Genomic DNA, 26920 nt, shown 5'->3' with positions numbered 1-26920 from the left:
GTGCCTGCCACACGGTAAGCACTTGGTCAGTGCTGCCAGCCGGGGCGTCTGCATCACAGTTATTTATTACTAAGCCCGTCATTAGCCCACATGAAGCCTTTGAGGGAATTAGAGAAAGTGCCCCCCTGCCATGTCTGTCTGTTGGAAATCTATCATACATATGGATTTTTTTTTTCATACTGTACTGATTTTATTTGAGCAAGACATCTTCTAGAAAAGCCTAGTTAATCGGCCAGGCGCGGTGGCTCATGCCTGTAATCCCAGCACTTTGGGAGGCTGAGGCGGGTGGATCACCTGAGGTCAGGAGATCGAGACCATCTCGCCAACATGGTGAAACCCTGTCTGTACGAAAAGGGCAAAAAATAGCCAGGTGTGGTGGCGCGTGCCTGTAATCCCAGCTAGTCCGGAGGCTGAGGCAGGAGAATTGCTTGAATGCGGGAGGCAGAGGTTGCAGTGAGCAGAGATCGTACCACTGCACTCCAGCCTGGTGACAGAGCAAGACTCTGTCTCAAAAAAAAAAGCCTAGTTAATCTACATTGTCTGTGATGTGAACCCCTCAGAGATGCCCTGAGGGGTTCATTGTGAAGTGTCAGCCATGCAACAGAGTATGGTGGCTGTGCCTGTCCCAGCAAAGTGACATTTATGTTTCTTTTCTGAGACAGAATTTTGCTATGTTGTCCAGGCTGGATTGCAGTGCTGTGATCTCAGCTCACTGCAACCTCTGCCTCCTGGGTTCAAGCAATTCTCCTGCCTTAGCCTCCAAGGTAGCTGAAATTACAAGTTCCCACCACCAAGCCTGGCTATTTATTGTATTTTTGTAGAGATGGGGTTTTGCTATGTTGGCCAGGCTGGTGTCGAACTCCTGGGCTCCACTGGTGGCCTGCCTCAGCCTCCCAGAGTGCTGGGATTATAGGTGTGAGCCACTGTGTCCTGCCAGCAAAGTGACATTTAAAGATCTGTCTGTCCTGGGCTCCCCCAGGACACAGAGGGCCTCTCCTGAGGCACAGGGAGGCTGCTGGGCTGGAGTGGGGGTGGCCAGGTGCCCCTCTTTCCCAGGACCTTGGGGGCATTTCTGGGGCCCAGGGAAGAGTCCTCACCTCTTTTCCGTCAGGGCAGTGCGGCTGAAGTGCAGAACCAGCTGGTGCAGGGGGTCTGGTTTCTTCTCTTCCACCTCTTCCTCCTCCTCCTCCTGCTCCCCAGCTTTCTGCGGGGAGAGGGTTTCTAGTGCCCCCTCCTATCACCGCCTCCATGTCCCTGTTGGTCTGGATTTTTTTCTCTTTTTCCACATCCTGCACACTACTTTGGTTCTACTTCAGCCAGGGGCTGGCATGTCTAGGCCCCTTGATGTGGAGGGTGACCCCAGAAGGTGTGTCAAGGGTGGTCTCAACCCCAGCCCCATCCAGCTCACCCCCACTCCCCGAGGTGGGCCCCAGCTCACTGAAAGGTCATCTATCATGCGGTCCTCAAAACTGTGGTCTTCAGTCAGGATCCATGCAGCCTTGTAACTCTCCAGGAACATGTTACATGCCCGGTGCCTGCAGGGGAGAGGTCTGGGCGTCACTGGGACATGCCCTCTTCCATGCCTTCTGACCTCCCACGCGCCTGCAGGCCTCCCAACCATCCCCAAGACCCCATCACATTGGCACTCCATTCTCCAGACTCTCCATCCATCATCCCCATTCTCCAGACTCTCCATCCGTCATCTCCATTCTCCAGACTCTCCATCCATCATCTCCATTCTCCATCTTCTCCATCATCTCCATTCTCCAGACTCTCCATCCATCATCTCCATTCTCCAGACTCTCCATCCATCATCTCCATTCTCCAGACTCTCCATCCATCATCTCCATTCTCCAGACTCTCCATCCACTCGTTCTCCGCAGCTCCTCACACTCGCCTCGTCCCGGGCCTTACGTGGGCAGGTTGTACAGGGGCGTCATGCGGAAACAGGCCACGACTGCCCGCCGGCGCTGCTTGGACAGAAGCTTGTGCCACACGGCCTTCTTAGACTTGTGAGGGTGCTCGGTCTGGGGAGTGGGACAGTCTGTCACATCCCCAGGCCCTGCCCCTGGCCTGATGCCCACTCCTAGCCCTGGATGAAAGTGCCCATCTGTGCCCAAGTCCATATTCAGGACCGACTCGCACGGCAGAACAACAGAGTCAGAGTCCTAGCTCTGCCTCCAGACCTGTTTCCATCCCAGGCCTGGTCCCACAGAGCCAGGGCCACCACCCAGAACACGACCGATTCCACGACCCACCCAAGGCCCTGCCCACGAACTCAAGGCATCTCCTCTAGGCCCCATCCCTAGACCTAAAATTCTGCCCCTTCCCCAAGCAGCCACTAGACGCAAGATTAAGCAGCAGGCCCCGTCCCCAGATCCACTCTAAGCAGTCTCACCTTAAACTCAAGGCGCCACCTCCTGTCCAGCCCCAAAGCTTAATAGTCATCTCCAGACGATGCCCACATTCTTAAAAGCCCCCTCAACTCTCCCCTCCCCCTCACCCCCCACCCCGTCTTCAGGCTCTGCCTAGAGACCCAGCAGTCAGACCCTCCGGCCCCACCCACCTGGTCCAGGTGGTACAGCACAGCTGACACTTCCTGGACCCTGCGCACGATTTTCTCAGGGTCGTCGGCGTCCTCCTCGCGACCCGGGACACCCCAGTACAGGGCCATCTGCCAGCGCAGAGACGGGGAGCCTTCAACCTGAGGGGAGGAAGGAGGGGTGGTCAGTGTGAGGGACCCTCCCCACCTTTCAGCTGGATGTCCCCTTTCCATTATTGGGAGGACTCAGTGGGTGAGTACATGTTGAGGTCTTTTTTGTTTTGAGACGGAATTCCGTCACCCAGACTGGAGGGCAGTGGTGTGATCTCGGATCACTGCCAACCTCTGCCTCCTGGGTTCAAGCCATTCACCTGCCTCAGCCTCCAGAATAGCTGGGACTACAGGCACCCGCCATTACACCCAGCTAATTTTGTATTTTTAGTAGAGACAGGGTTTCACCATGTTGGCCAGGCTGGTCTCGAACTCCTAACCTCAGGTGATCCGCCTATCTCGGCCTCCTAAAGTGCCGGGATTACAGGCTTGAGCCATTGTGCCCAGTCTTATTGTATTTTTAGTAGAAACATGATTTTGCCATGTTGGCCAGGCTGGTCTCGAACTCCTGACCTTCGAGGTCTTTCTTTGATGCCTGGTCTTTGGTAAGTGCTCAAATCTTTGCTAATATTGTGATTGTTTTTCTGACCTGCCCCTTTCGCTTGCGGAGGAAGGAGGCATACCTTTCCCTGAAGGTGAAGGTTGTTGTGCAGAAATTCTCGGACCTCCTCATCTGTGTCTTTCTGGGGAAACAGGACCAGGCCAGGTCACTCTGGAAGTCCCAGCCTCCTACCTGACCCACAACCCTTTCCTTCCAGGTCCAGCACCCCAGGAACTGAAGTTTTTTTTTTTCTGGTGGGGGTTGGGGGGGGGGAACTGAGAGAAACAAAAAGGAGGCAGAAGCTGACAGTGGTCAGAAGGGGTCCTAGAGGGGCCAGAGGGTCACAGAGTCACCTTGAAGATACAGTATGGATTCAAGGGGGCTCGTGGGGGTCTGGGAGGAGGCAAAAGGTGACAAGAGAATATCATCAAAGGTCAAATATGGCCAAAGAGGGATGACTGGGGGTCAGAGTGGGGCAGGGAGTCTTTGAAGATCAGAAGGGGTCAGCAGATGTCATGGGGGATCAGACAGGTCAACTGAGTCACTGGTTACACGGGGGCCAAAGAGGGGCATCGGTAGGGTGGAGGTTCACTGGGGTCCCAGAAGGGGGAGCCCTCCAGGACCAAAGTGAGGGGTCCATGGGGCCCTGGAGGGCTCTGTGGGGTCCTGACAGGACTCAGCAGTCCTGAGAGATGCTTGAGGCCCTGAGGGAAGGGGTCCTGGTGGTACCAGGGGAGAAACTGGTGGACTTTAGGGGCCCAGGGGGTTAGGAGGTTGTCAGGTGTTGGTATGGTCTTGGGGAAGGCTATAGGGGTCTTGGGGCAGAATCCTTGGAGGCATCCTTAGGGCCCCTGAAACTGGAAAGGATCAGAGAGGAGGGCGATTGTCCTTGTTGTCCCATACAAGGAGTAAGTGGGGTCCTGGGAGGCCTCCTTGGCATCCCGGGGAGATTAAGAGGTTCTAGGGCCAGGGTCTTTTGGTCTCCAGGATGCTTAAGACCTTGGAGGTTTGGGTGCGGTCCTGGGGATGGGGCTTATGGATCAGGGGGAGCTACTCAGGGGCCCGGGGAGTCCCTGAGCAGAGTCCTTGAGAGTCCTTGGGGGCTTAGTTGGGCATCAGCAGGGCCCTGAAGGAAAGGGACGGTGAGCCAAGGGCTCAGTGGAGACCCAGATGTTCAGCCTTGGCGGGGAGGGGAGGAGGGGTCATGAGGGCTCAGTAGGTTCCAAGGAGCTTGAGGGGGCCTTGGTGGAGGGTTCAGAGGAGTCTCGGGGGCTTTTTCTTGGGGGAACTCTCAGGGTCTCAGCAGGATTGGCATGGTCTAGTTGGGGACAGTGGGGTTCTGCAGTCCTCAAGGGGGTCCCAGGGGTTCTAGAGCTTTGCTAGGTTTCAGTGGGGTTTCATCGAGGGCCTTGGGTCTGTGGTGGCCTGGGAGTATCTTGAGTGGGGTTCTCAGAGCATCCCAGAGGGTCCAGTGTGTCCTCAGGGTCCCGGAAAAGAACTCAGTAGGGTATGAAGGGAAGGCTCCCAGGGACCCGGGGGGCTCAGTGGGATCCTGGTTGTCCCCTAGGGTTCCAGTGGCTCAGTGGGTGCTGGGTGGCATCCTGGAAGGTTCGGAGGACGGGGCTGGGCAGGCACCAGGGCGTAGCGGGTCTTGGCCAGCGTGATGAGGTCCTGGTCGGTGGGTGCACACATGTTCAGGCCGATGGGCAGCATCTTCTTCAGCGTGGCCACAATCAGTGATGTCTGCACAGAGTACCGGTCCCCCCGGCGCTTCTTTTTAGTGCGTTCCTGGTCCGAGCCGCCAGACTGTGGGAACACAGGGCTCAGCACCAGCCCAAGCCCCAGTCCCAAGCCTCAGCCCCAACCTGCAGCCAGCGTCCACACCGCAGACTCCCGTCTGGATACCAGGCACTCCCCGGGCCACCTCCGAGGATACCTCCATTTCCACCCAGACTTGCTGACCCTACACCTCAGACCTGCAGCCCTGACCGGAGACCCTCCAGACCCAAGCCCACAACCCAAATTCCCAGTTTCTCATTTTTTTGTTGCTGTTTTGAGATGGTTTCACTCTTGTTGCCCAGGCTGGAGTGCAATGGCTTGATCTCGGCTCACTGCAACCTCTGTCTCCCAGGTTCAAGCAATTCTCCTGCCTCAGCCTCCCGAGTGGCTGGGATTACAGGCACATGCCACCATGCCTGCCTGGCTCCAATTTCTAACCCAAATCCATCTAGATTTTCCCCAGTACTAGGCCGGTCTCACCCTCTAGCAGTCCTCTTCTAGAATCCCCTGGAAGCCCCAGCACAAGCCCCACTGCCTGCCCAGCATGCGCAGACCCACACTTCACATCCCAAGACTGAGTTCTCAAGAATGAAACAAAGATGCAGGCCCACAAAGAGTTCAAGAGACAAGAGAGATTGCAAGAAAGACACTGAGAGACTGAAAAAGACAAGGAGACGGGAAGGCCCAAGAGGCAAGAGACATCCAGAAAGATCTGGAAGCAGAGACACGGGGCGCAGAGTCCCACAGCCGTGTTCTGGAGCCCTGGGTGCAGACCCGGGGCTGGGGCCACCCCGGTCATGCCAACAAGAAGCCCCGATGACAAGCTTTGGCCAGAGCCACAGCCACGCCGGCTGGCAACTTTAGCACGACCCCCACGCCAGGCACCGCTGCAGGCCACGCATGCTGCTTCTCCCCGAGTCCTCGCAGAGCCCCGGGTGAGGGCCCCTGGCTGGATGCCCTCAGAGGCTCAAAAGGATGACCCCTGACCAACGTCACACGGCTAGCTATGAAGACAGGATTCTAACCCCAGTCCAGACATTTCAGAGCCCAAGCCTTAAACCACCGCACAGTGGGGGTGCCCCCGCTTCCCCAACCATGCGCTGCGTGCCTCTCCCACCCCCTTCCCCCCCCGACCTCAGCCATGATGCTTTGGTAAAAGCTGAGTTGCTCTTTCTTTCTTTCTTTTTTTTTTTTGGAACAAAAGTCCAAAAAAAAAAAAACCCACAAAAAACAGAAAAGAAGTCAAATTGCCAAAAGCTGAGGGTTGGGATGGGAAAGGATGGGAAAGGTGGGGAGGGAAGGGGGAGAAGGTGGGGAGGGAAGGGGGGAAGGTGGGGAGGGAAAGGATGGGGAAGGTGGGGAGGGAAGGGGGAAGGGGGGAAGGTGGGGAGGGAAAGGATGGGGAAGGTGGGGAGGGAAGGGGGGAAGGTGGGGATGGGAAAGGATGGGGAAGGTGGGGAGGGAAGGGGGGAAGGTGGGGAGGGAAGGGGGGAAGGTGGGGATGGGAAAGGATGGGGAAGGTGGGGAGGGAAAGGATGGGGAAGGTGGGGAGGGAAGTGGGGAAGGTGGGGAGGGAAAGGATGGGGAAGGTGGGGAGGAAAGGGGGGAAGGTGGGGAGGGAAAGGATGGGGAAGGTGCAGAGGGAAGGGGGGAAGGTGGGGAGGGAAGGGAAGGAAAATGGGTAGGGGCTGGGAGCAGAGGACAGGGGTGGGGAACAGAAGCAGGGGTTTTCTGGGGGGTGAGGGGGTGCAGAGGCTGGGGAAGGGAGCGTTAGCCAAGAGACATGCGGAAGGTCCCAGATGTGGGGCTGACCTGTACATCTCCAGCCTGCTTCACCGGACCGCAGACAGAGACAAGAAGGGTTACCCCAGCCCCGCAGAGAAGCCCAGGCCCAACTCCAACTTGCCGGCACCCCACCGCCTCTGCCCACCCGCCATGGATGCTGTACCTGGGCATTTCCAGGCCTTGGCTTTGGGTGGGGGTCATTTTTTGGGACCCTGAGGAGGGCAGTTCTGAGAAGGATGGGAGAGGAAAGCAGGAGGTGGGGTAAGGGGCAGAGGAAGAAGGAAATGGAAGAGGGAGAAATAGGGAGGAGGAGGAAGAGGAGGGAGATGGGAGATGGGAGGAGGGAGATGGGAGGAGAGAGAGGCTTGGAGAAGAAAGAAATGGAGAGGAGGGAGATGGGAGGAGGGGGAAGATACAGGAGGAAGGAGGAGATGGGGATGAGAGAAGAGGGAGGGGTAGGAGGAGGGAGACAGGAGGAAGGAGAAGATAGAGGAGGAGGAAGGAGCTGGGGAGGAAGGGAGGGGGAGGAGGGAGATTGGAGGAGGGAGAAGATAGAGGGGGAGGAAGGAGCTGGGGAGGAGGGAGGGGGCAAGAGGGGCTGCTCTGGAGGCTCCAGGGAATGCATCCGGGACAGGCTGGTTGGGTGAGGGCGAGCCAGGTAGGAAGCCCTAGAGGGTGCTCCCACCCTCTCTGCCAAGTGCTCCTCCTAGAACCTAGCCCCTACCTTAGCCATTTTGCTCTTGTTGTCAGCGGTCAGGAAGGACATGTTGTTGATCTCATTCTGTACCACAAAGTTCTGCTCCTCACGCTTGAAGTTCTGTTGGGGAAAGCAGTGTTGAAGACGGGACAGGTGAAGGCAGGCACCTACGGGCTGCAGCTCCTCTGGCTGTGGGGAGGGCGGTTGGGGTGGGCACTCACGTGGGACTTGGACCAGTAGATGAAGATCTCGCCCACCATTCTGAACAGCTCCTCCGCGCTGGGATTGGGCTCTGTCAGCCACTGTGCCCTGGGATCAGGGGAGGGGGCTGGTGAGGGAGGGGTGGGGATCCCAGGGAAGGGGGCCACCCAGAGAGAGATCTTGGAGGAGATGGGGACCAGGAGTCATCCAGTCAGAGGGACGGGGTTTTCTAGGGTCATCTGGCCATTCAGATGAACACTGACATTGTTTCTGTTTTGTTTTGTTTTGAGACTGAGATTTGCTCCGCTGCCCAGGCTGGAGAACAGTGGCGTGATCTCAGCTCACTGCAACCTCCGCCTCCCGGGTTCAAGCGATTCCCTCCTGGGTTCAAGCGATTCTCTGTCTCAGCCGCCCGAGTAGCTGGGTTAACAGGCACCTACCACCATGCCTGGCTAATTTTTGTATTTTTAGTAGAGACGGGGTTTCACCATGTTGGTCAAGCTGGTCTCAAATTCCTGATCTCAGATGATCTGCCCATGTCAGCCTCCCAATGTGCTGGGATTACAGGTGTGAGCCACCACACCCGGCCTATAGGTCTTTCATGGTATATTGTTATGTTAAATAAAAAAACAAAAACACAGCCAGGTGTGGTGGTTCACATCTGTAATCCCAATATTTTGGGAGGCTGAGGTGGGAGGATTGTTTGATTCCAGGAATTTGAGACCAACCTGGGCAACAGAGACTCCATAAAAATAGAAAAATTAGCCAGGTGAGGTGGCTCATGCCTGTAATCCCAGCATTTTGGGAGGCCGAGGCGGGTGGATCACGAGGTCAAGAGATCGAGACCATCCTGGTCAACATGGTGAAACCCCGTCTCTACTAAAAATACAAAAAATTAGCTGGGTATGGTGGTGCCTGCCTGTAATCCCAGCTACTCAGGAGGCTGAGGCAGGAGAATTGCCTGAATCCAGGAGGCGGAGACTGCAGTGAGCCGAGGTTGCGCCATTGCACTCCAGCCTGGGTAACAAGAGCGAAACTCCATCTCAAAAAAAAAAAAAAAAAAAAAGAAAAGAAAAGAAAAGAAAAATTAGCCGAGCTTGTTGGTGTGAGCATGTAATCCCAGCTATTCTGGGGCTGAGGCAGGAGACTGCTTGAGCCCGGGAGTCGAATCTGCAGTGAGCTGCGATCATGCCGCTGTGCTCCAGCCTGGGCAACAGAGCTCAAAAAAAGAAAAAGCAAACTGTTCCTTACAGTGTTGTGCATAGTGACAAAGAAATCGACACAACCTAAGTGTCCAGCATTAGGAGAATAATAGAGAAACATCGCATTGGCCAGGCGTGGTGGCTCACGCCTGTAACCCCAGTACTTTGGGAGGCCGAGGTGTCCGGAGTTCGAGACCAGCCTGGCCAACATGGTGAAACTCTGTCTCTACTAAAAATACAAAAATTTGCCAGTTGTGGTGGCGGGTGCCTGTAATCTCAGCTACTTGGGAGGCTGAGGGAGGAGAATCGCTTGAACCTGGGAGGTGGAGGTCGCAATGAGCCCAGGTCGTGCCACTGCACTCCAGCCTGGGCGATAGAGCGAGGCTTCATCTCAAAAGACAAACAAGTGGGCTGGGAGCCTTTGGGCCAATGTGGTCAAAGCCGGAAGAAACCAGGAGGGAGGCTCAGAAGGTTGGTGGGGCCGGAGCACTGGAAGACGCTTCTAGCCAGTAAGGAGTCGGGGTCAGATGTGGCTGGAGGAATCGGGAGGGAGGTCAGGGCGGAGGACGTGGGGACTGGACAGAGCATTGGAAGACATTTCTAGCCAGTGAGGAAAGGGTCAGATGGGACTGGAGGACTGGGGAGGTCCAGGCAGAGGGTGTGGAGACAGTGGGATGCCGCTGACCTGTTGTTGTCCACGTAGCGAATGAGCAGTGGATACAGGGCGTACAGGTCCCGGCAGAGAACGGAGAACTCGTCCCGAACCAATAGCTCGCCCTCCTCGGCCTCAGCCTTGGCCTCCAGGCGCAGCTGCTCCTCCTCGGCCACCACCTTACCGGCCCTCTTGCGTAGCCGCCCGATGGTGGGGATGAAGTGGGACTGCAGGAGCTCCGGCCGTGCGCGGCTCACGATGGGCTGTGCGAACACTGCAGGGGCATGGCAGACTCCGAAGCCACCCTTGGCCTCTGACACAGGTCCTGACCTCCCTTCCCAGCCCATGACTCCCGAACAGCTCCGACCCAGCCGCTGAACCCTTGACCTGAACCTACGACCCTATCCTGTGACCCCAGCCTGGCACAAGTCTCTGACCTCTGACCCTCAACAACTGAAGCCTCACCTGTAACCTCACCACTGTCCCTCCCCTTTTTACTTTTGAGATGGAGTTTTGATTTTGTCTCCAAGGCTGAAGGGCAATGGCACGATCTCAGCTCACTGCAACAACCTCTGCCTTGCTGGTTCAAGTGATTCTCCTGCCCCAGCAAATATTATATTTGTATTTTTAATAGAGACGGGATTTCACCATGTTGGCCAGGCTGGTGTCGAACTCCTCACCTCAGGAGATCTGCCCACCTCAGCCTCCCAAAGTGCTGGGATTACAGATGTGAGCCACCGCCCCTGGCCTGTTACCTCATCCTTAACCAGCATGACCCCGGACCCCAACATTTAACCTCTGACCTGGCCCATACCCAAACTCTGACCTTACCACGTAATTTCTGGCTATGATTCCAAGGTCGTGAATGGGCTTCTTATAGCAGCCTCTGACCCCTGACCCTGGCCTCTGATCCCAGCCGCTGATTTCTAGCTTGACCCTGATCCACAACCTGTTTCCTTACACAAAACTTTTTTGTTTTTAATAATAGAGACCGGATTTCACCATGTTGCCAGGCTGGTCTTGAACTCCTGGTCTCAAGGGATCCACCCACCTTGGCCTCTCAAAGTGCTGGGATAACACGCGTGAGCCACTGTGCCTGACTCTGATGAGAAACTTCTGAATCCGGAAACAAACGTTTTGAGGGCCCCTCCCTCCCTCCCTTCGTTTGTTTTGTTTGTTTCAAGAGAGGGTCTCCCTCTGTCACCCAGGCTGGAGTGTATGGCGTGTACTGATGTAATCACAGCTCACTGCACCTTCCAACTCCTGGGCTCAAGCGATCCTCCTGCCTCAGACTCCCAAGTAGCTGGGGGGACTATAGGTGTGTGCCACCACACCTGGCTAACGTTAAAAAAGGTTTGAAGAGATGGGGTCATGCTGTGTGACCTAGGCAGGTCTCAAATGGCGGGTCTCAACTGATCCAAAGTGCTGGTGTTACAGTTGTGAGCCACTGTGCCCAGGTGACCCCTGGCTTTTTGACCCTGAAAAAACCTACACTCTGACTCCTCCCAACTCCCAGGGGACCATGGACCTTGGATCTCCCTCTCAGACCACCTGGTCGAGGGAGCCCAGGCCGCTGACCCACCAGCCAGCCGCTTCATCCAGGAGGCCTCGTCGATGCCCAGGTTGTTGACGATGATTCTCAGGATATTCCCCAGCAGGGAGTTGAGGTGGTCAGAGGTGACAGCTGTGCAGGGTGGGGGGGCGCCCGCGGGCAGGGCAGGAGGGGGTGCCTCGGGCCCGCGCTCCCACCAGCGCGGCAGGTAGCTGCACAGCATGGGCAGTGTGATCTCGATGACATGCGGCATCTCCGTGTAGCGGGCCCCTGACTCGGCCAGCCCCCCGATGTCTGCCATGAGCCGCTCCAGCACCGGGATGTCAGGACACATCTCCTCCACGCTGTTGGGGAGCCCCAGGACTGGAGTGCGGGGAGGGGGGCAAGGAATGTCAAGCCATCACCCCCAGACCTCAGTGCTCTGGCCCCCCAAAATACATCAGACACCGTTGAAATGACCCCCCAAACCAGTGCTCCAAACCCTATTCCTCCCATCTCACCCTCTAACCAACCACCTCTCCCAGCCCCTCACACTGACACTCAGTGGCTCCTGCAAACCGTTCGCATCCCCAAGCCTGTCTGCTCCCTAAAATCTCACCCCTGGAAACCTTCCCTCCGAAAATCTCCCACATCCAAGCCCATTCCCCTCACCCCTGCTGTACAGCATACTCCAAAAGAAACCTTTTCCAACCCCACCCTGTCGCCTGGCCTTGTCTCTGAATCCCACACTCGCTTCAGCCCCTTGGAACAGACAGTGCATCACTGGCTCCCTCGCTGACTCTGAGCCAGGTGCCATTCTGGGAGCTTGGCTGACCAAGAAGACAGGCGTATATTCCCCCAAGGTTCACGCCTCATTCTAGCCTCTGGACCCAGAACTCAGGGGATTTTTGTCTGTTTGTCTGTTCACCGCTGAACCTCAGGTGCCTAGGACAGCGCCTCAGACATAGTAAGTGCTCCATACATATTTGCCGAATAAATGAATGAACCTATGCCTTCCCTCAATCCTCTCACACTCAAATACCCTTCACCCTATGTCTCTAAGCTTGATGATGCCCTCAGATGATGCCATCACTAAAATAAATCACATAGCTCCAAATTCCATGGATGGGTTTTGCTATGTTGCCCAGGTTGGTCTTGAACTCCTAGACTCAAGCAATCCTCCTACCTCAGCCTTCCAGAGTGCTGGGATTACAGGCATGACCCACTGCGCCCGGCCACCAAATGCTACTTTTCTTAACCTTTATCAATAAATTCTCTTTTATAAAATCAAATTGATCTGATTCTCCCATGTAACTGCCTTGAAATGCCCCCAAACCATAAACTCTGGGTTTCCTGAATGTGTAGCACTCCCAAACCGGGGAAGCCGCAGCTGCTCACAGCCCAGCCCAGCCACACTACCCGCAAATCAGATTCTCCCTGAGGTCCTGTGCTGGGTAGAGCCGGACCCCCAGCACTGCTCCAGCCCCACACAGCTTACTGGCCCGCTCCCGAGGAGACTTGGTCGTGTACACGGAGCAGGCGTTGTACTCATTCAGCTGTGGCTCCAGGAATGCCACCGGCATGGCTGCTGCCAGACGGGCCAGGCACTCCCCGAGGGCGGGCCGAAGCCTGGAAGAGGGGGCTGTGTTTAGCTGCCACATGTCCCCCTCTTTGGGGTCCTGGGTCCCAGCCCCATCTCCACAGAAACAGCTCCTCCCAGAACCCTTTGGAGCAGAGCTGCCAATGCCCATGTGTGTCACTTGTTTTGTTTTTTAAATAAGGTCTCGCCCTGCCACTCGGGCTGGAGTGCAGTGGGGTGATCTGGGCTCACTGCAACCTCAAATTCCTGGGCTCAACAGATCCTCCCACCTCAGCCTCCCAAGTAGCTGGGATTACAGGCACATGCTACACCATGCCTAGCTAGTTTAAAAAAAAGTCATTTGTAGAGACCACATCTCCAACTCCTGAGGTCAAGCGACCCTCCCAACTCAGCCTCAGGAGTAGCTGGATTTACAGGCGCCAGTGCCACCATACCACATGCAGCTCATTAAAAAAGACTTTTTTTTTTTTTTGTAGAGATGGAGTCTCAGTATGTTGTCTCAGGTCTCAAACTCCTGAGCCCAAGTGGTACTCCTGCCACAGCCTCCCGAAGTGCTCACGGGTGTGGGCCACCGCACACCGCGGGTGTCACGTGTTGAAATCTGAATAACTTCAGTGCTGGTGGATACAGCCTCAGCCCAGGAGAGGTCACGTGGCCACTGACAGGGGCCCTACCCAGGGCCCCTCAGTGTTGTGTGGCTCCTGTGTACCGCCCCCGTGTCTGCACGTCCGCTTCTTCCCCAGCGAGGCCCGCAAGCACCTGCTTCCCAGGCCCAGACCTGGCGGCTCTACCTCTGTGGCTGGCCTGTCCCTAAGCGCCCTCACGCGGCCGCCCTGGGGAATTGCGGCTGCTTCAGAGTGCGGGAGTATTGTGAATACCCACCCTGCTTCTCAGCCACCCCATCTTTTTCCCCTGCTCCCTCCCTTCCCCTCCAGCCCCACCCAGCCCCAAACGATGGCGCTCTCTCCTTACTTTTCCACATAAGTGTTCTTGGTGGTTCCCAGGGAGTAGATACTGCATAGCGTTCGGTAGCAAGAGACCTGGACGTCATCCACTGAGGGAGATGGGGGCGAGGCTGTGGGATGCACCCACAGAACGACCCCTCCCCACCCCATCTCCCTTGTCTCCAAACAGGCCCGTGCAGTGGGTAAGAGCAAGCAGCTGTACAGCCAGCCTGCCATTTACCGTCTTATGACTTGAGCAAGTTACCAACTCTCAGCCTCAGTTTCCCTACTTATGAGATGGGGATAATAATTACAGTACCTTCCTCACGGGGTGGTTGTGAGGATCGAGTGAGTTACTACTTGGAAAGCCACTGGAACAGGGAACACAGCAGGCACTCAATAAAGGCCAGTTGTTTCTTCCTTGGAGAGGAGTGGCCCTCTATAATGAAAGTGAGGGCACTTCCTCTAGAAGAATGCAAATAGACCTGCAATATTGCTTCAATTGTAGGCTACCGTTTTCATTTTATTTAATATATATACATCTTTAGGCTGGGTGCAGCTGCTCATGCCTGTAATCCCGCACTTTGGGAGGCTGAAGTGAGCGGATCACCTGAGGTCAGGAGTTCAAGACCAGCCTAGCCATCATGGTGAAACACCATCTCTACTAAAAATACAAAAATTTGTTGAGTGTGGTAGCGGATGCTTGTAATCCCAGCTACTCAGGCATCTGAGGCAGGAGAATCGCTTGAACACAGGAGGTGGAGGTTGCAGGGAGCCGAGATTGAACCACTGCATTCCAGCCTGGGCAACAGAGTGAGATTGTTTAAAAAAAATTTTTTTTTTTAACATAGAGAGAGGGGTCTCGCTATGTTGCCCAGGCTGGTCTCAAATTCCTGGTCTCAAATGATTTGCCTGCCTAGGCCTCCCAAAGTGCTGGGATTCCAAGTGTGAGTTACCATGCCCAGCCAAGTGCTATTTTCTTAACCTTTATTAATAGATTCTCTTTTTTAAAATCAAGGACCCTATTTTATTATCTATCTATTTATGTTAGAGACAGAATCTTGCTCTGTTGCCCACGCTGGAGTGCAGTGGTATGATCACAGCTCACTGCAGCCTCCAACTCTTGGACTCAAGCAATCCTCCGTCATCAGCCTCCCCAGTAGCTGGGATTACAGGCATGTGCCTCCATGCCTGCCTAATCTTAATTATTATTTTTTTTTTTTAGTAGAGATTGGGCCTCACTATGTTGCCTAGGCTGGTCTCGAACTCAGGAGCTCAAGCAGTCCTCCTGCCTCAGCCTCCCAAAGTGCTGGGGTTACGGCTGTGAGTTGCTGCGCCCGTCCAGTTAGGGCCTCTTGTTAGAGCTGCTGAGCTCATGTCCTCATCAACTCATTTGCCACCTGCCTGCATGCTTTGCCCACAGCAAGAAATCCACACACTCAAACATCCAGCGACTCTCACAGGCACCCGGGATGGGTGGTGTTGGCCACACTGACTCCCCACAACCTGTCGTTGGGTCAGGTGCCCTTACGGATGACATCATCTCCGAACTGGTGCTGGGCGATGTGCTGGAAGAGGGTGGTGAGGACGGGCAGCAGCGCCACGGTGGTGTAGGTGAGGTTCTGGCCCACGCCCTTCACCTGGGTGCGCGCCTGTGACACCTTGCCCAGCCGCAGATTCTCCACCATCTTCTCGATGTCCTCCGAGGCACTCTCGAAGAAGGAGCGGAGGCCAGCCTTCACGATCTCAGGACCTGATTTCATCACCGTCCTAGGGGGGCGGCAGGGACACAACTCTGGAATTGGAGAGTCTGGAAGCCCAGGGGTTGGGGTGGGGCCCGATGAGGGTGATAGTGGGTGCTGCCACACACAGGCCTCTACCTGGCATCCAGGGAGCGGGCCAGGATGTGAAGACAGTTGACCACAGCTGGGGCATCCGTCCCTGGGGGAGGAAGATGGGCGGGGGGGGGAAGCTGTGAGTAAGAGGACAGAGGACGGTGCCTCCCTCTACATCCAACCCCCACCCCTTTCTTCCTGAGCTGCCTGCTGGCTGCACTGGAATGCCACTGCACCCCCCACCCCTGCCTGGACTCCTCCAGCACCTCCCAACTCCCCTCTTCCCTGTCCCCGACCACTCTCCTGCCCTTCCTCCAGCCCAGCCCTGACCCTACTGGGCTGTCCTTGTCTGGAGGTGGGTCTATCTCTCTCACTGGCCTGGGAGCTCCAGGAGGGCAGGCCCAGGGCATCTCAGTCACTGCCCTGCCCCCGGGATACCCTGTCCACGTCTCTGGGTCCAGAGGAAGGACACAACAAAGGTTGTTCAAATTAAGGCAGAACTGGTAGCTATTTCTTCAGGGTGGGGAAGAGAGATTAGGGAGAGGACCCAGGGAGAGGAGCGACTTACCAAAGAGAGAGACTCGGTGGCGGACAAGAGCAGCAAGTTTGCAGAAGAGGCTGAAGAAAGAGAAAGGGACAGAAGGCAGGCGAAACAGCGAGTGAGGAAGCCAAGGAGAAAAGGGCAGCGCAACCCAATTAGAGGAGGCAGGGACAGAGAAGACAGAGAGGAACTAGGAGGAGGCAGAATGATGGAGACAGGAGGGGCGGTGAGGGGCAGACAGAAGGGCAAGCTGGAAAGTCGCAGGCAGTAACTGGGATGCTGGGGAGGTGTGGGATGGGTCAGCCTTTCTTATTATTGCTTGTTTAGTTTTTTGAGACACGGTCTTGCTCTGTCACTCAGGCTGGAGTGCAGTGGCATTATCCCAGCTCACTGCAGCCTCCAGCTCCTAGGTTCAAGTGATCCTCCCACCTCAGCCTCCCAAGTAGCTGGGACTACAGGCACACCCACCATGCCCAGCTCATTTTTGTATTTTTTATAGAAATGGGGTCTCAGTATGCTCAAACTCCTGGCTTCAAGTGCTCTTCCCACACCAGCTTCCCAAAAGTGTTGAAATTACAGGTGTGAACCACCACGCCTGGCCTTGAATCTGTCTTCCTGACAGGGTGATCGATTTGTCCCAAGTCGCCTGAGAGTCCCACATCCTGGGAAACTCTTCACTCCTGGGCACACTAGGGTGGCTGGTCACCCCAGCCCTTCAATCGCCTCTGCAGGAGACAGTCAGCACCCAGCACCCAGCACCCAGCAACCAGGACAGAGCCTCTACGGGCGAAGGATTACAATCCAGTGAGGTCAGGGGGCCAGGTCTGGGGTCACGGGCGGCCCACCTGGTGATCATTTCCTTCTCCTTGTTTGAGGCGTGACCACCACTGCCCAGCACTTTGGCCGGAGTGGACAGGAAATAGAGGCAGTGGTTGGTGAAGTACTGGTTGATTAAAGGCAACAGGATCTGGGGATGGTGGGGAGGAGATGAAGGGTCCGGTGAGGGATGGAGAGACCACATAGTCCCTGGCTCCCTCCAGCTTCTGAGCCCCTCTCTCACCTTGGCAAAGAATTTAATCTCCTGTTCATGTGGGGACTTTTCCACTCGCCCACTGCTGACCACAGCCTCTGTAGGGAGGGCAAACAGGGTTCACGGTGGGTTCAAGGCTGGGGAACCCAGGGTGTTCTGAGGGGCAGGACACTGGGAGCAGAGTTGGAAAATGGGGGATAAATTATTGGCATAAAGTCATCTGTGTTGGCTTTGAAATATGAGATAAACATTTCCCCTACCTTTCATCTGATTTCCCCAACTCCCCCCCTTTTTTTATTTTGAGATGGAGTTTCACTCTTGTCGCCCAGGCTGAAGTGCAATGGTATCATCTCAGCTCACTGCATCCTCTGCCTCCTGGGTTCAAGCGATTCTCCTGCCTCAGCCTCCTAAGTAGCTGGGATTACAGGTCTGCACAACCATACCCAGCTAAGTTTTGTATTTTTAGTACATAGTTTCACCATGTTGTCCAGGCTGGTCTCAAACTGCTGACTTCAGGTGATCCATTCACCTTGTCCTCCCAAAGTGCTTCCCCCCCCAACTCCTTGATCAAACCCTTCCTGAAGCTGACAACTCCTTGATCAAACCCTTCCTGAAGCTATAAATGGAGAGAACAAACTGGAATGGGGTAAGGTCATGGAACATGCCCTTCCTCACCCACCACAAGTGCTTTTCATTCTGAACTTGAATACCTGGCACTGAGTTAACCTGCAATAAATGAATGAATGAACCAAATGAAACAGGAAGTCAATGTAAACAAATTGGAGTTAACTTTAAAATGGAAATCAGTTTCAAACAATAACAGTGATAATAGTAACTGATATTATTAAAATACTAAAACTGGCTCCAATTATTAAACCGTTGCTATGTCCTTGGCACTGAGAGACATGTCATCCTTGCACAGTCTCCTTACAACTTGGACGTCTGTGCAGTTGGTTCCCAGCCCCCATTTTTCAGATGAAGAAACGGAGGTGAAGTAATTAACCCCAGGTCACCCAGTAAGTGACAGAACCATGGCTAGTATGGTGAACATATGCCCATGTCACAGGTGAGGAAACTGAGGTCTAGAGAGGGAAGGGAATTGTGAAAGGGGTGTGCAGCACTGAAGTTCAGCAGGCAGGCTTTGAGGTGAGACATAGCAGTGAATCCTGCTCTGCCACTCACCTGGAGGGAATTTGGGGGTTCCTGGGGGTAACTTTCAAGGGGAATGCTGGGGTTCTCTAGGGGAAACTGGAGGGGATTGTAGGGCCTAGCTGTGATTCTTAGTGGCCTATAAGAGGCATTGGGGGCATCCCAACAGCCTCAGCCTTCAAAATAGATCCCGAAATCTGTCCAGTTCTCATCCCTTTCGGCTCTTGTCCCCACCCCAGTCAAGCCAGAGGGCCCCTGTGAACACCGAAATTATGGATCACTTCCCTCCTCAGCTCAGCCACCTCCCCAAAATCCATCTCACTCCAGGTAAAGGTCAAAGTCCTCATCGCAGCTTGCAACACCCTGCATGGAGCTGCCCCAGTCACCTCTGTGACCCGTTCATCTCACTGTCCCCCTCGAGACTCTGCTTCAGCCACAGAACATCCTGACACATGCCAGGGACCCCTCAGGGCCTTTGCACTCGCTGTTCCTTTGCCTGCGAGGAACAGATGTCCCCCAGAGGTCCACACAGCTACTCCCTCACCTCCTTCATGGCTTCGATGAGATGTCACATTCTCATCAAAATCCTCCCCAAACACCCTATTTAAAATTACAACTGGCTCCACACTCCCAATCCCCTCTATCTGGCTCTACTGTTTTCTTCTTCCCATAACGCTAATCACCTTCTAACACTAAGGGATTTAGTTATTTATGATACAAATTGCCTGAATCCAACACAAGAGTAGTTGCAGGAGAGCAGGGGTCACTGTCATCTTCACTGCTGTACCCCAGCATCTAGAACAGTATCTGGCCCACAGTAGAGGCTCAATAAGCATCAGATAAGGGGAGGACGGATGAGTGCATGAAGGGGTGTCCTAGGTGAGTCTGGTCTGCAGAACTGGTGTCTGCAGGTGCGGCGGGCATAAGGGGGGGACATTCTCCATACCCAGGTGGGCAATGAACTCCTGAGAAATGTCCATCCAGCGCAGTAGCTGCTGCAGGAAGCCAAAGGCAAACCGTTTTTCAATGGAAGACGAGTCCAGTTCCATGTCCTTAAGGCCTCTGCATGGAGATGTGAAGATACTAAGCAGCCCAGACGCAGGCCCAACTGTTTCCCACCCTTCTCAGGTCCGCCTCTGCTCCTGCAGGCCCTATCTCTAACAGCTTTGGCTTCACCCCAGGTTGGGGCTCCACTCTGAGCTCCCTATGCCGCACCCCGCTTAGCTTCTTCCCCTCTGGTCCTGCCTCTGCTCCCCAGGCCCCGCCCCTCTCAGCCTCCTCCTTTTTGGCCCCACCTCTGTTCCCGGGCCCCACCCTTTTCAGTTTTCTCTTCTCTTTGGTCCTGCCTCCACTCACCAGTGACCGCCTCCGTTAGTCTCCTCCATTCTCTGGCCCTGCCTCTGCTCCCGGGACCATGCCCTTCTCGGTCTCCTCTCCTCTCTGGTCCCGCCTCTGCCCCCTAGTCCCCGCCCCTCTTAGCCTCCTACCCTCTCTGGCCCCGCCTCTATTCCATAAGCTCCGCCCCTCTCAGACTCCTCCCTATCTGGACCCACCTCTGCATCCAGGCTCCACTCCCTTAGCTCCGCCCCTCTGTTCCATTTAGGCTCCTCGGGCCCAGCCCCTCTCGGCTCCATCCCTCTCTGGCCTAGCCTGGTTCAGCCCGCTGCTCTTCCCCTGGGGTCCCAACCCTCGTGCCTTGTAACCGCGTAGCCGTTCATCTGCAGGAATTTCAGCAACTCCTGGGCCTTCTCTCGATCTCGGGCCTTCTCCTTGGCCGTGAGCGTGTCGTAGGGGACCAGCAGGGGGTGGGTCCCACCGCCTGGGGAGGCAAAGACCAGATATCAGGGCTCTGGGGAAGACCCAGGCCACTCTCACTGAAGTGGTTCCTGCAGTGCCTGGCATGCGTAATTATCGTAATAAAGACGAAGACACAAATAAGGGAAACATTGCTTGTTGGTGCTCATCTCATTCTCCCCACGACCCTGCGATGGTAAACGCTATTATTCCCATCTACAGATGGAGAAACCAAGTTTCAGGGGACATGAAGGCAATCAGTAGAGCCACACGGTGAAGCCACGGGGGCCGCGTGGGGGTGGCATGGGCACCCTCACCTTTGGCTTCCAGCTCCTGCTTCTTCTTCCGTCCCCACGTGTTGTGGTAATTTTCCGCCAGTTGTTCTGCCATGGCCTGGGAGTGGATGCAGCGTCAAGTAGATTCAGAGGATGCCAGCCCTACCCCAAACACCGCATACCCCCCCAAAAGGATCAGGCGTCTCACCTGCAGCTCCCGAGACAGGGTAACTCCGCTAAGGTCGGGGGGCTGGGGGTTGTAGCCTTCTCGAGGATCGTAGGTCTGAGAGGACGAGAGGAAGGTGGGAGGTGAGCTGATGGGCTAGCAGGAAGCCCAACACAGCTCCTCTCCAGCCCCACTAGCCTGTTCGACCCCCTCCGCCCTCCCCTGGCTCAAGACGCCGTGTCCTCTCAAGGTCTGTCTCTAAACCACCCCATCCTTCTCTCCTCTGCCCTTTGCAATTCTTTAGACTCCTGCCCTCTCCTTCCCCAGTTCTCAGGTTTCTGCACCCCTCTCTGGCCCCACCTACTTCCCTTGGCTCCTCTCCTCTCTGCCCTGTCTGGCCACGCCCTCCCCTGGCCACGCCCCTTGTTCTAGACCCTCCCCGCCTCGTGCCCCTGCCCTCCCCCCAGGCCCCGCCTTCACCTGGGCACTTTGTGATATCTTCCGCGTTTTTTTCTTTTCCGTCTTCTCCTCCTCACCCTCCCTGGCCTTCTCTATTGTCCATTCCCAGGCAATCATGGCCTTCAGGGACTCCTTGATGGGCCAGCGGTAAATCTCTTTGTCCTGGGGTGGACAAGAGGGTGGGGAGTTGGTGGAAGGGGGCAGGAGGGTGGTGGAGGAAGACCCCAAAGGAGAAAACCCTGACCACGTGGCCAGGCAGTGGTCCAGTCTGGATTTGAACTCAAGTCTCTCACCTGTTCTGTAACAGAGTGGAGGCTTTGGGAGGCTCTGCATCTCCTTATCCCATTAGATACATGTGTATCTGTTTATCCCACTAGATACACGAGTCTCATCACATTAGATACACATGTATCTCCTTATCCCATTAGATACACGAGTCTCCTTATCCAATTAGATACATGTGTATCTCCTTATCCCCTTAGATACATGAGTCTCCCAGAAGCCTAATTACAGCCAAGGAATCAAACCCACTCTCTTGGACTCTCTACCCACTCTACCAAGTTTCAGAGAAGGCAAGGTCCATGAATGGGGAGACCCAACCCACAGATCCACCTAGATGCAAACGTGTGAAGCTGCCTCAGTCCTCCCGGAACCCTCAAGTTTGAGGGTTTCATTTTGACCCCCAATGCTGGGCCCCAAGGCTTGGTCACCTTCTCTGAAAAGGTCTTGTAGGGCCTCAGCATAGGGTGGGTCTTCAGCTCCTCGTCTATGTTCTCTCCATAGGACCAGTTGTTCTGGATCTAGAAATGGAGAGGAGGCAGGGTGAGGTGGAGGCAGGGGGAGGCAGGGGGAGGCGGGGGGAGGCAGCAGCCCGGGGACACAGAGGGGGACCCTGGGGGAACCGAGGACAGAGTGTCCTGGGGGATCCCAGAACAAGCTAAGGGTCCTAGGGAAGGTGTGGTGGGGTGTCAGGGAGGACTGGGGCCTCAAGGAAGAATGGGGCTCGGGGGGTGGAGGGAAGCTGGAGCCTTGAGCCTTTCTGGAGGACCCTGAGGCCAACCTTGTCGAAGGCCCACTTCTCATGTGTATACTCCGCAAACTTGTTAATGAAGGAGTCCAGCTTCTCCGGGATGATCACACTGTTGGGGGCATAGGGCAGCAGATGTTGGGGCTGGGGTTCCCTCCACCCCTGAATTCTTCCTGCCTCCCAGCCCCAGGCCTCACTTGAGGGTCTCCACAGGCCGGGGATCGAAGTTGCCTTCAGCGTCCACTGTGGCCTTTTTCTCCGCCTTAGATGAGTATGAGGCGTCCACGTAGTCAGGAGGCAGAGCCCCGGCAATGGCGCACAGGCAAGGCATGGCCATGCGGTACAGCTCCGGGTCATATTTCTGGGAAGGCCAGGTGGAGTAGTGGTAGGAGGTCCTTACAAGCCTCACTGAGCCCCAGGACCTCAAACTCACACATGGCAATCAACCCTCCTCCCTAAGTCCTCAAACCTGAATTATGGTCCCTCTCCTTGAAACCCAAATCTCAGACCCAACTGTATGCTCAAATCACCCCCATTTTGCCCCTCTCCGAGCTCCCAAACTAGAGGCCACCCTCTCTTCCATAACCTCCACACTGAAGCCTCAACCCATAGGTTCTCCTAGATCCAAATAGGCAGAACCCTCTCTGCCTTGAAACCCCCAAAATTGGGGAATTTCACTCGATGCCCAATTTTGGGCCCCAAACCCTCCACATAGCCCCGTTTGGGGCTCCCTGCTGTCCAGACCTTATGGGCCAGAGAGTCAAAGATGCCCCAGAAGAGTTTCCGCGTGAGGTGCAGCTCTTCTTCCGAGGTGACCCCGAAGTTGGCCCAGCCTGTGGGTAGGCAGTAGTACTTCCAACAACGCTCATAGTGATTGGTGAGGAGCTGGGTAGGAGCAAGAGGGAGACACATGAATGAGGGGGGCACCAGTGGATGCCAGGCAGATGAAGGCCCAGAGAGACACAGGCATGCCAGTGCTTTTAAATTCTGAAGGAGGTGTGGGTTATGCAAATTATATGCTAACAGGGGAAGAACTGGTATGTTTATTGAGGAGTGGTCCTAGACAGCTTAGTATGCAAATTTAGCATTCTTAATTTAGAGTCGGGTTGGGCATTAAACTACAGCTGGTTGTGTCTGGTGTTGCTTTACACAAATAAGCGTGCTAATATTAATCCATGGGTGCATAGTGAGCAAATGGGCATATGGATACAGCGGTCTGTGCTTATGCAAATTAACATGCCAAACAGAAACACAGGCTGCACCCCATGCAAATATATGGTAATTAGGAAGAGGGCCTCCACTATCCAAAATGCCAATTTGTTTTTTTTTTTTTGAGGTGGCGTCTCACTCTGTTGACCAGGCTGGAGTACAGATCTCGGCTCACTGCAACCTCTGCCTCTGGGTTCAAGCATTTCTCTGACTCAGCCTCCCAAGTAGCTGGGATTACAGGCTCGCACCACCATGCCCAGCTCATTTTTGTATTTTTAGTAGAGATAGGGTTTCACCATGTTGGTCAGGCTGGTCTCGAACTCCTGACCTCAAGTGATCCTCCCACCTTGGCCTCCCAAAGTGCTGGGATTACGGGCGTGAGCTACCGTGCCTGGCTAAAATGCAAATTTGAAATAGGAACTGATTTCAATGTATTATGCAAAATAGTCAAGATATCTGAGTTGGGGTATCTCTTTATGCAAATTAGCATGCAAATTTAAAAATAAGAGAGACAGTGTGCAAATATTCAGAATAGCTGTGGTAATGTTTATTCAAATAAATGCGCTGATTTGAATCGTGGAAGTCTGGTGGTCCAGGCATGCAAATAAACACACTAATTAGGGAAAGTGGTGTGCTCCATGCAAATATATGCGAATTGACTGGGGGCTGGCTCACTGTTAGGCAAATTAAATGCTAATTAGGGAATGCTAGAGGCATCAATGAAGCAAAGTGAATGTCCTAGGAATCGTAGTATGCAAATAAGGACGCTAAGAAGTTTCTTAGACTCCTTAGGGAAGTCCTTAGGGACACCGCGCTAATTAGTGCGGGTTAATTGGGCTGGGCAGTGCTGACACAAATGAGCCCTACGGTCGGAGCGCAGAGCAAACCAGTGGGTGCGGCCTGGAATGAGCCGCTAAAGAGCCCTTGCCCTCACCTTGAGTGGCATCTTGGCGAACTCGTTGAGGATGGGCACGTCGAACACCAGGCGCCGCAGCAGGTGCTGCAGCATGGACGGGCGGATGTACCTGCGGGACCGTGCGCAGGATGGTGGAACCTCTCCTCCAGGCCTGCTCTGCGCCCCACCCCCTCCCCGCCCTGGGGTCCACCACACTCCACCTGCAGAGCGCCATGAGGCAGTCCTCGATGACGTCGCGCTGTGCCTTGGTGAGTGAGCGACCCCGGGACAGGCGGTACACCGTGTGCAGCATGGAGTCCACCATGATGGCACGGTGTTCCGTGCCCGCAAAGAGCGGCGCGCACTTGGTGATGAGCGGCAGCACGGCCAGGCACAGGTAGCGGTTCAGTGCCAGCGCCATCTCGGTGGTGCTGAAAGTGGCCTAGGGTGTAGAGTGAGGACATCAGGCCCACCGCACACCCCTGGGGCTGCTCTGACACCTGCCCTGAACGACTCTGGCCAAAGGATCCAGGCTCTGATCACTCCCCCCAAACCTGCTCCTCCCAATCTCTACCACCCTCCTCCCACCCTATGCTCACCCTCCTCCCACCCTATGCTCACCCTCCTCCCACAGCCCTCACACCATTACTTATTACTTTGGACTATGCAAAATTTCAAACACACGAGTTTAGGTATTGGTGGATGAGATTAACGAATTCCATTACAGATTTGGCTCTTCTGTAAATATCAATGGTCTGCAAGCTTATTTCCTCTAACCCTCACCTTTCTTACTGTAATATATTCTTTTTCTTTTGTTGGAGACAGGGGTCTCAGTCTCCCAGACTGGAGTGCAGGGGTGCAATCATAGCTCACTGCAGCTTCGAACGCCTGGGCTCAAGTGATCCTCCTGCCTCAGCCTCCCTAGTAGCTAGAACTACAGGCATGCACTACCATGCCTGGCGAATTTTTTTTTCCTAAGACAGGGTCTCGCTCTGTCGCCCAGACTGGAATGCAGGAGTACAGTCATGGTTCACTGTAGCCTCAGTGTCCGTGCCTCAAGTGATTCTCCCATATCAGCCTCTTCAGTGTGCACCACCACGCTGGGCTAATATTTACAATTTTTTGTAGAGACAGGGTCTCTCCATGTTGCCCAGGCTGGTCTCGAACTCGCGGCCTCAAGTGATCCTCCCACCTTGGCTTCCCCAAGCGATTACAGGGGTGAGCCACCATGCCTAGCCCTAGGTTCTCTTAAACCCTCTTGAGGAAGGCCTCTGTCCTTGGCTGAAACTGCTCATCCCGGTTTCCAGTGACCTTGACTTTGCTAAATCAGTGGCCACTTCTCTGTGCTCTTAGTCCTTGCTCTGTTACCTTCCGTTATTGTTGTACCGAGTCTATATGTCTACAGTGTTACACTAACACTGCGAACAATGATTTCTTTTTTTTTTTGAGACGGAGTCTCACTCTGTCGCCCAGGCTGGAGTGTAGTGGCATGATATTGGCTCACTGCAACCTCCGCCTCCTGGGTTGGAGTGATTCTCCTGCCTCAGCCTCCCGAGTAGCTGGGATTACAGGCTCATGCCGCCACACCCAGCTAATTTTTGTATTTTTAGTAGAGACAGGGTTTCACCATGTTAATTAGGCTGGTCTTGAACTCCTGAGCTTGAGATCTGCCTGCCTTGGCCTCCCAAAGTGCTAGGATTACAGGCATGAGCCACCGAGCCCGGCCTTGAACAATGATTTCTTATAACTGGAGGTCGTGGAGATTCCTACTCATCCTCCATGGGAATTCGGAGTGTTTCTTGGTTTTTGTGTTCTATCTTGATGACGGTGTTGGGGATTATGATATGTCCACAGTCCCAAGAAAAACAAAAGCAGCTGCTGCTGCTCTACCGTGACCCATCTCCTGTCCCTCTGTGGAGGTGGGGAGGGTGGCCAGGCTGGGTGGGGCACTCACCGTGTCCAGCGAGGCGGCCGCCCTCATGTCGGGCAGGAACCCCACGTCCAGCACGTGCAGTAAGAAGTCCTGGTTCTCGATGCCGTACACACGGTCCAGGAACAGCACCATGGACGCCTTGTGGTCCGGCACGAAGGATGCCGACATCTTTGGCTGCACCAGGGCCCCATCTGCAGGGAGGGTGGGTTCGGGGATGCCGTTCAGACCCAGCATCTCCCTCCCCACTACCACTCCTTTGCCAAGGCCCATCCCCTTCGCACCTTTGCCCAGGGTGGGGATCTGCAGTGGGAGGCTGATGATGCCCACGAGGTCCTCCAAGGGCACAAGGGAGCGGAGGATGGCGCGGATCCGCAGGGCTTCGCCCTTGCCGGCTTGGATCAGCTGGGGAATGGGGGGAGGGCGAGGGGCACTCATTAGGTGCCAGTGTCCCACTCAGTGGCTGCTCCACTCCCTCCCTTATGACACAAAAGGGTAGAGCAGGCCTCTTTCTAGGGGGCTGTCTAGAGTTTCCAGCCCTCATTCCTCTACCTGTGCAGCCCTGAACCCTCTCCCTGTGACCCCATCCCCATCCTGACCCCTCTCTGTATGCCCCGCCATTCCAGCCCTGACCCCTCTCCCAGTGACCCCATCCCCATCCTGACCCCTCTTCCTATGACCCCATCCCCACCCTGACCCCACTCCCTGCAACCCCTCTCCCTGTGACCCCATCCCCACCCTGACCCCTCTCCCTGTGACCCCATCCCCATCCTGACCCCTCTCCCTGCAACCCCATCCCCACCCTAACCCCACTCCCTTCAACTCCTCTCCCTGCGACCCCATCCCCATCCTGACCCCTCTCTGTATGCCCCGCCATTCTGGGCCTGACCCCTCTCCCAGTGACCCCATCCCCATCCTGATCCCTCTCCCTATGACTCCATCCCCACCCTAACCCCAGTCCCTGCAACCCCTCTCCCTGCGAACACATCCCCATCCTGACCCCTCTCTGTGTGCCCTGCCATCCC

At 55.2% G+C, this 26920-nt stretch overlaps 1 protein-coding gene across 6 annotated transcripts in view; it reads right to left on the bottom strand.

The window, feature by feature from the left end:
• RYR1 (ryanodine receptor 1) overlaps window positions 1–26920 on the bottom strand; it is a 149654-nt gene that overhangs the window by 55586 nt on the left and 67148 nt on the right. For 2 of the 6 annotated variants that reach the window (XM_078359289.1, XM_078359292.1), the window contains exons 46-76: window positions 26180–26300; window positions 25920–26089; window positions 24187–24407; window positions 24005–24095; window positions 22606–22746; window positions 22059–22222; window positions 21895–21973; window positions 21545–21634; window positions 20856–20996; window positions 20418–20492; window positions 20252–20327; window positions 19836–19959; window positions 19087–19202; window positions 17022–17089; window positions 16807–16928; window positions 15989–16038; window positions 15466–15526; window positions 15117–15355; window positions 13614–13695; window positions 12540–12670; window positions 11093–11425; window positions 9544–9784; window positions 7677–7764; window positions 7483–7575; window positions 6786–6803; window positions 4830–5000; window positions 3277–3336; window positions 2567–2704; window positions 1915–2027; window positions 1439–1535; window positions 1098–1204 (exon numbers count right to left, since the gene is read on the bottom strand). In XM_078359289.1, the coding sequence (XP_078215415.1) occupies window positions 1098–1204; window positions 1439–1535; window positions 1915–2027; window positions 2567–2704; window positions 3277–3336; window positions 4830–5000; window positions 6786–6803; window positions 7483–7575; window positions 7677–7764; window positions 9544–9784; window positions 11093–11425; window positions 12540–12670; window positions 13614–13695; window positions 15117–15355; window positions 15466–15526; window positions 15989–16038; window positions 16807–16928; window positions 17022–17089; window positions 19087–19202; window positions 19836–19959; window positions 20252–20327; window positions 20418–20492; window positions 20856–20996; window positions 21545–21634; window positions 21895–21973; window positions 22059–22222; window positions 22606–22746; window positions 24005–24095; window positions 24187–24407; window positions 25920–26089; window positions 26180–26300 (3821 nt within the window). The remainder of the gene's footprint in view (window positions 1–1097; window positions 1205–1438; window positions 1536–1914; window positions 2028–2566; window positions 2705–3276; window positions 3337–4829; window positions 5001–6785; window positions 6804–7482; window positions 7576–7676; window positions 7765–9543; window positions 9785–11092; window positions 11426–12539; window positions 12671–13613; window positions 13696–15116; window positions 15356–15465; window positions 15527–15988; window positions 16039–16806; window positions 16929–17021; window positions 17090–19086; window positions 19203–19835; window positions 19960–20251; window positions 20328–20417; window positions 20493–20855; window positions 20997–21544; window positions 21635–21894; window positions 21974–22058; window positions 22223–22605; window positions 22747–24004; window positions 24096–24186; window positions 24408–25919; window positions 26090–26179; window positions 26301–26920) is intronic. The other 4 variants (XM_078359290.1, XM_078359293.1, XM_078359291.1 and 1 more) reach the window with 2 other exon arrangements.

This window comes from Callithrix jacchus, chromosome 22 (assembly GCF_049354715.1).
Source record: "Callithrix jacchus isolate 240 chromosome 22, calJac240_pri, whole genome shotgun sequence".
In the NCBI taxonomy this organism is placed as follows: domain Eukaryota; kingdom Metazoa; phylum Chordata; class Mammalia; order Primates; family Cebidae; genus Callithrix; species Callithrix jacchus.
This window is presented reverse-complemented; position numbering and strand designations above follow the sequence as displayed.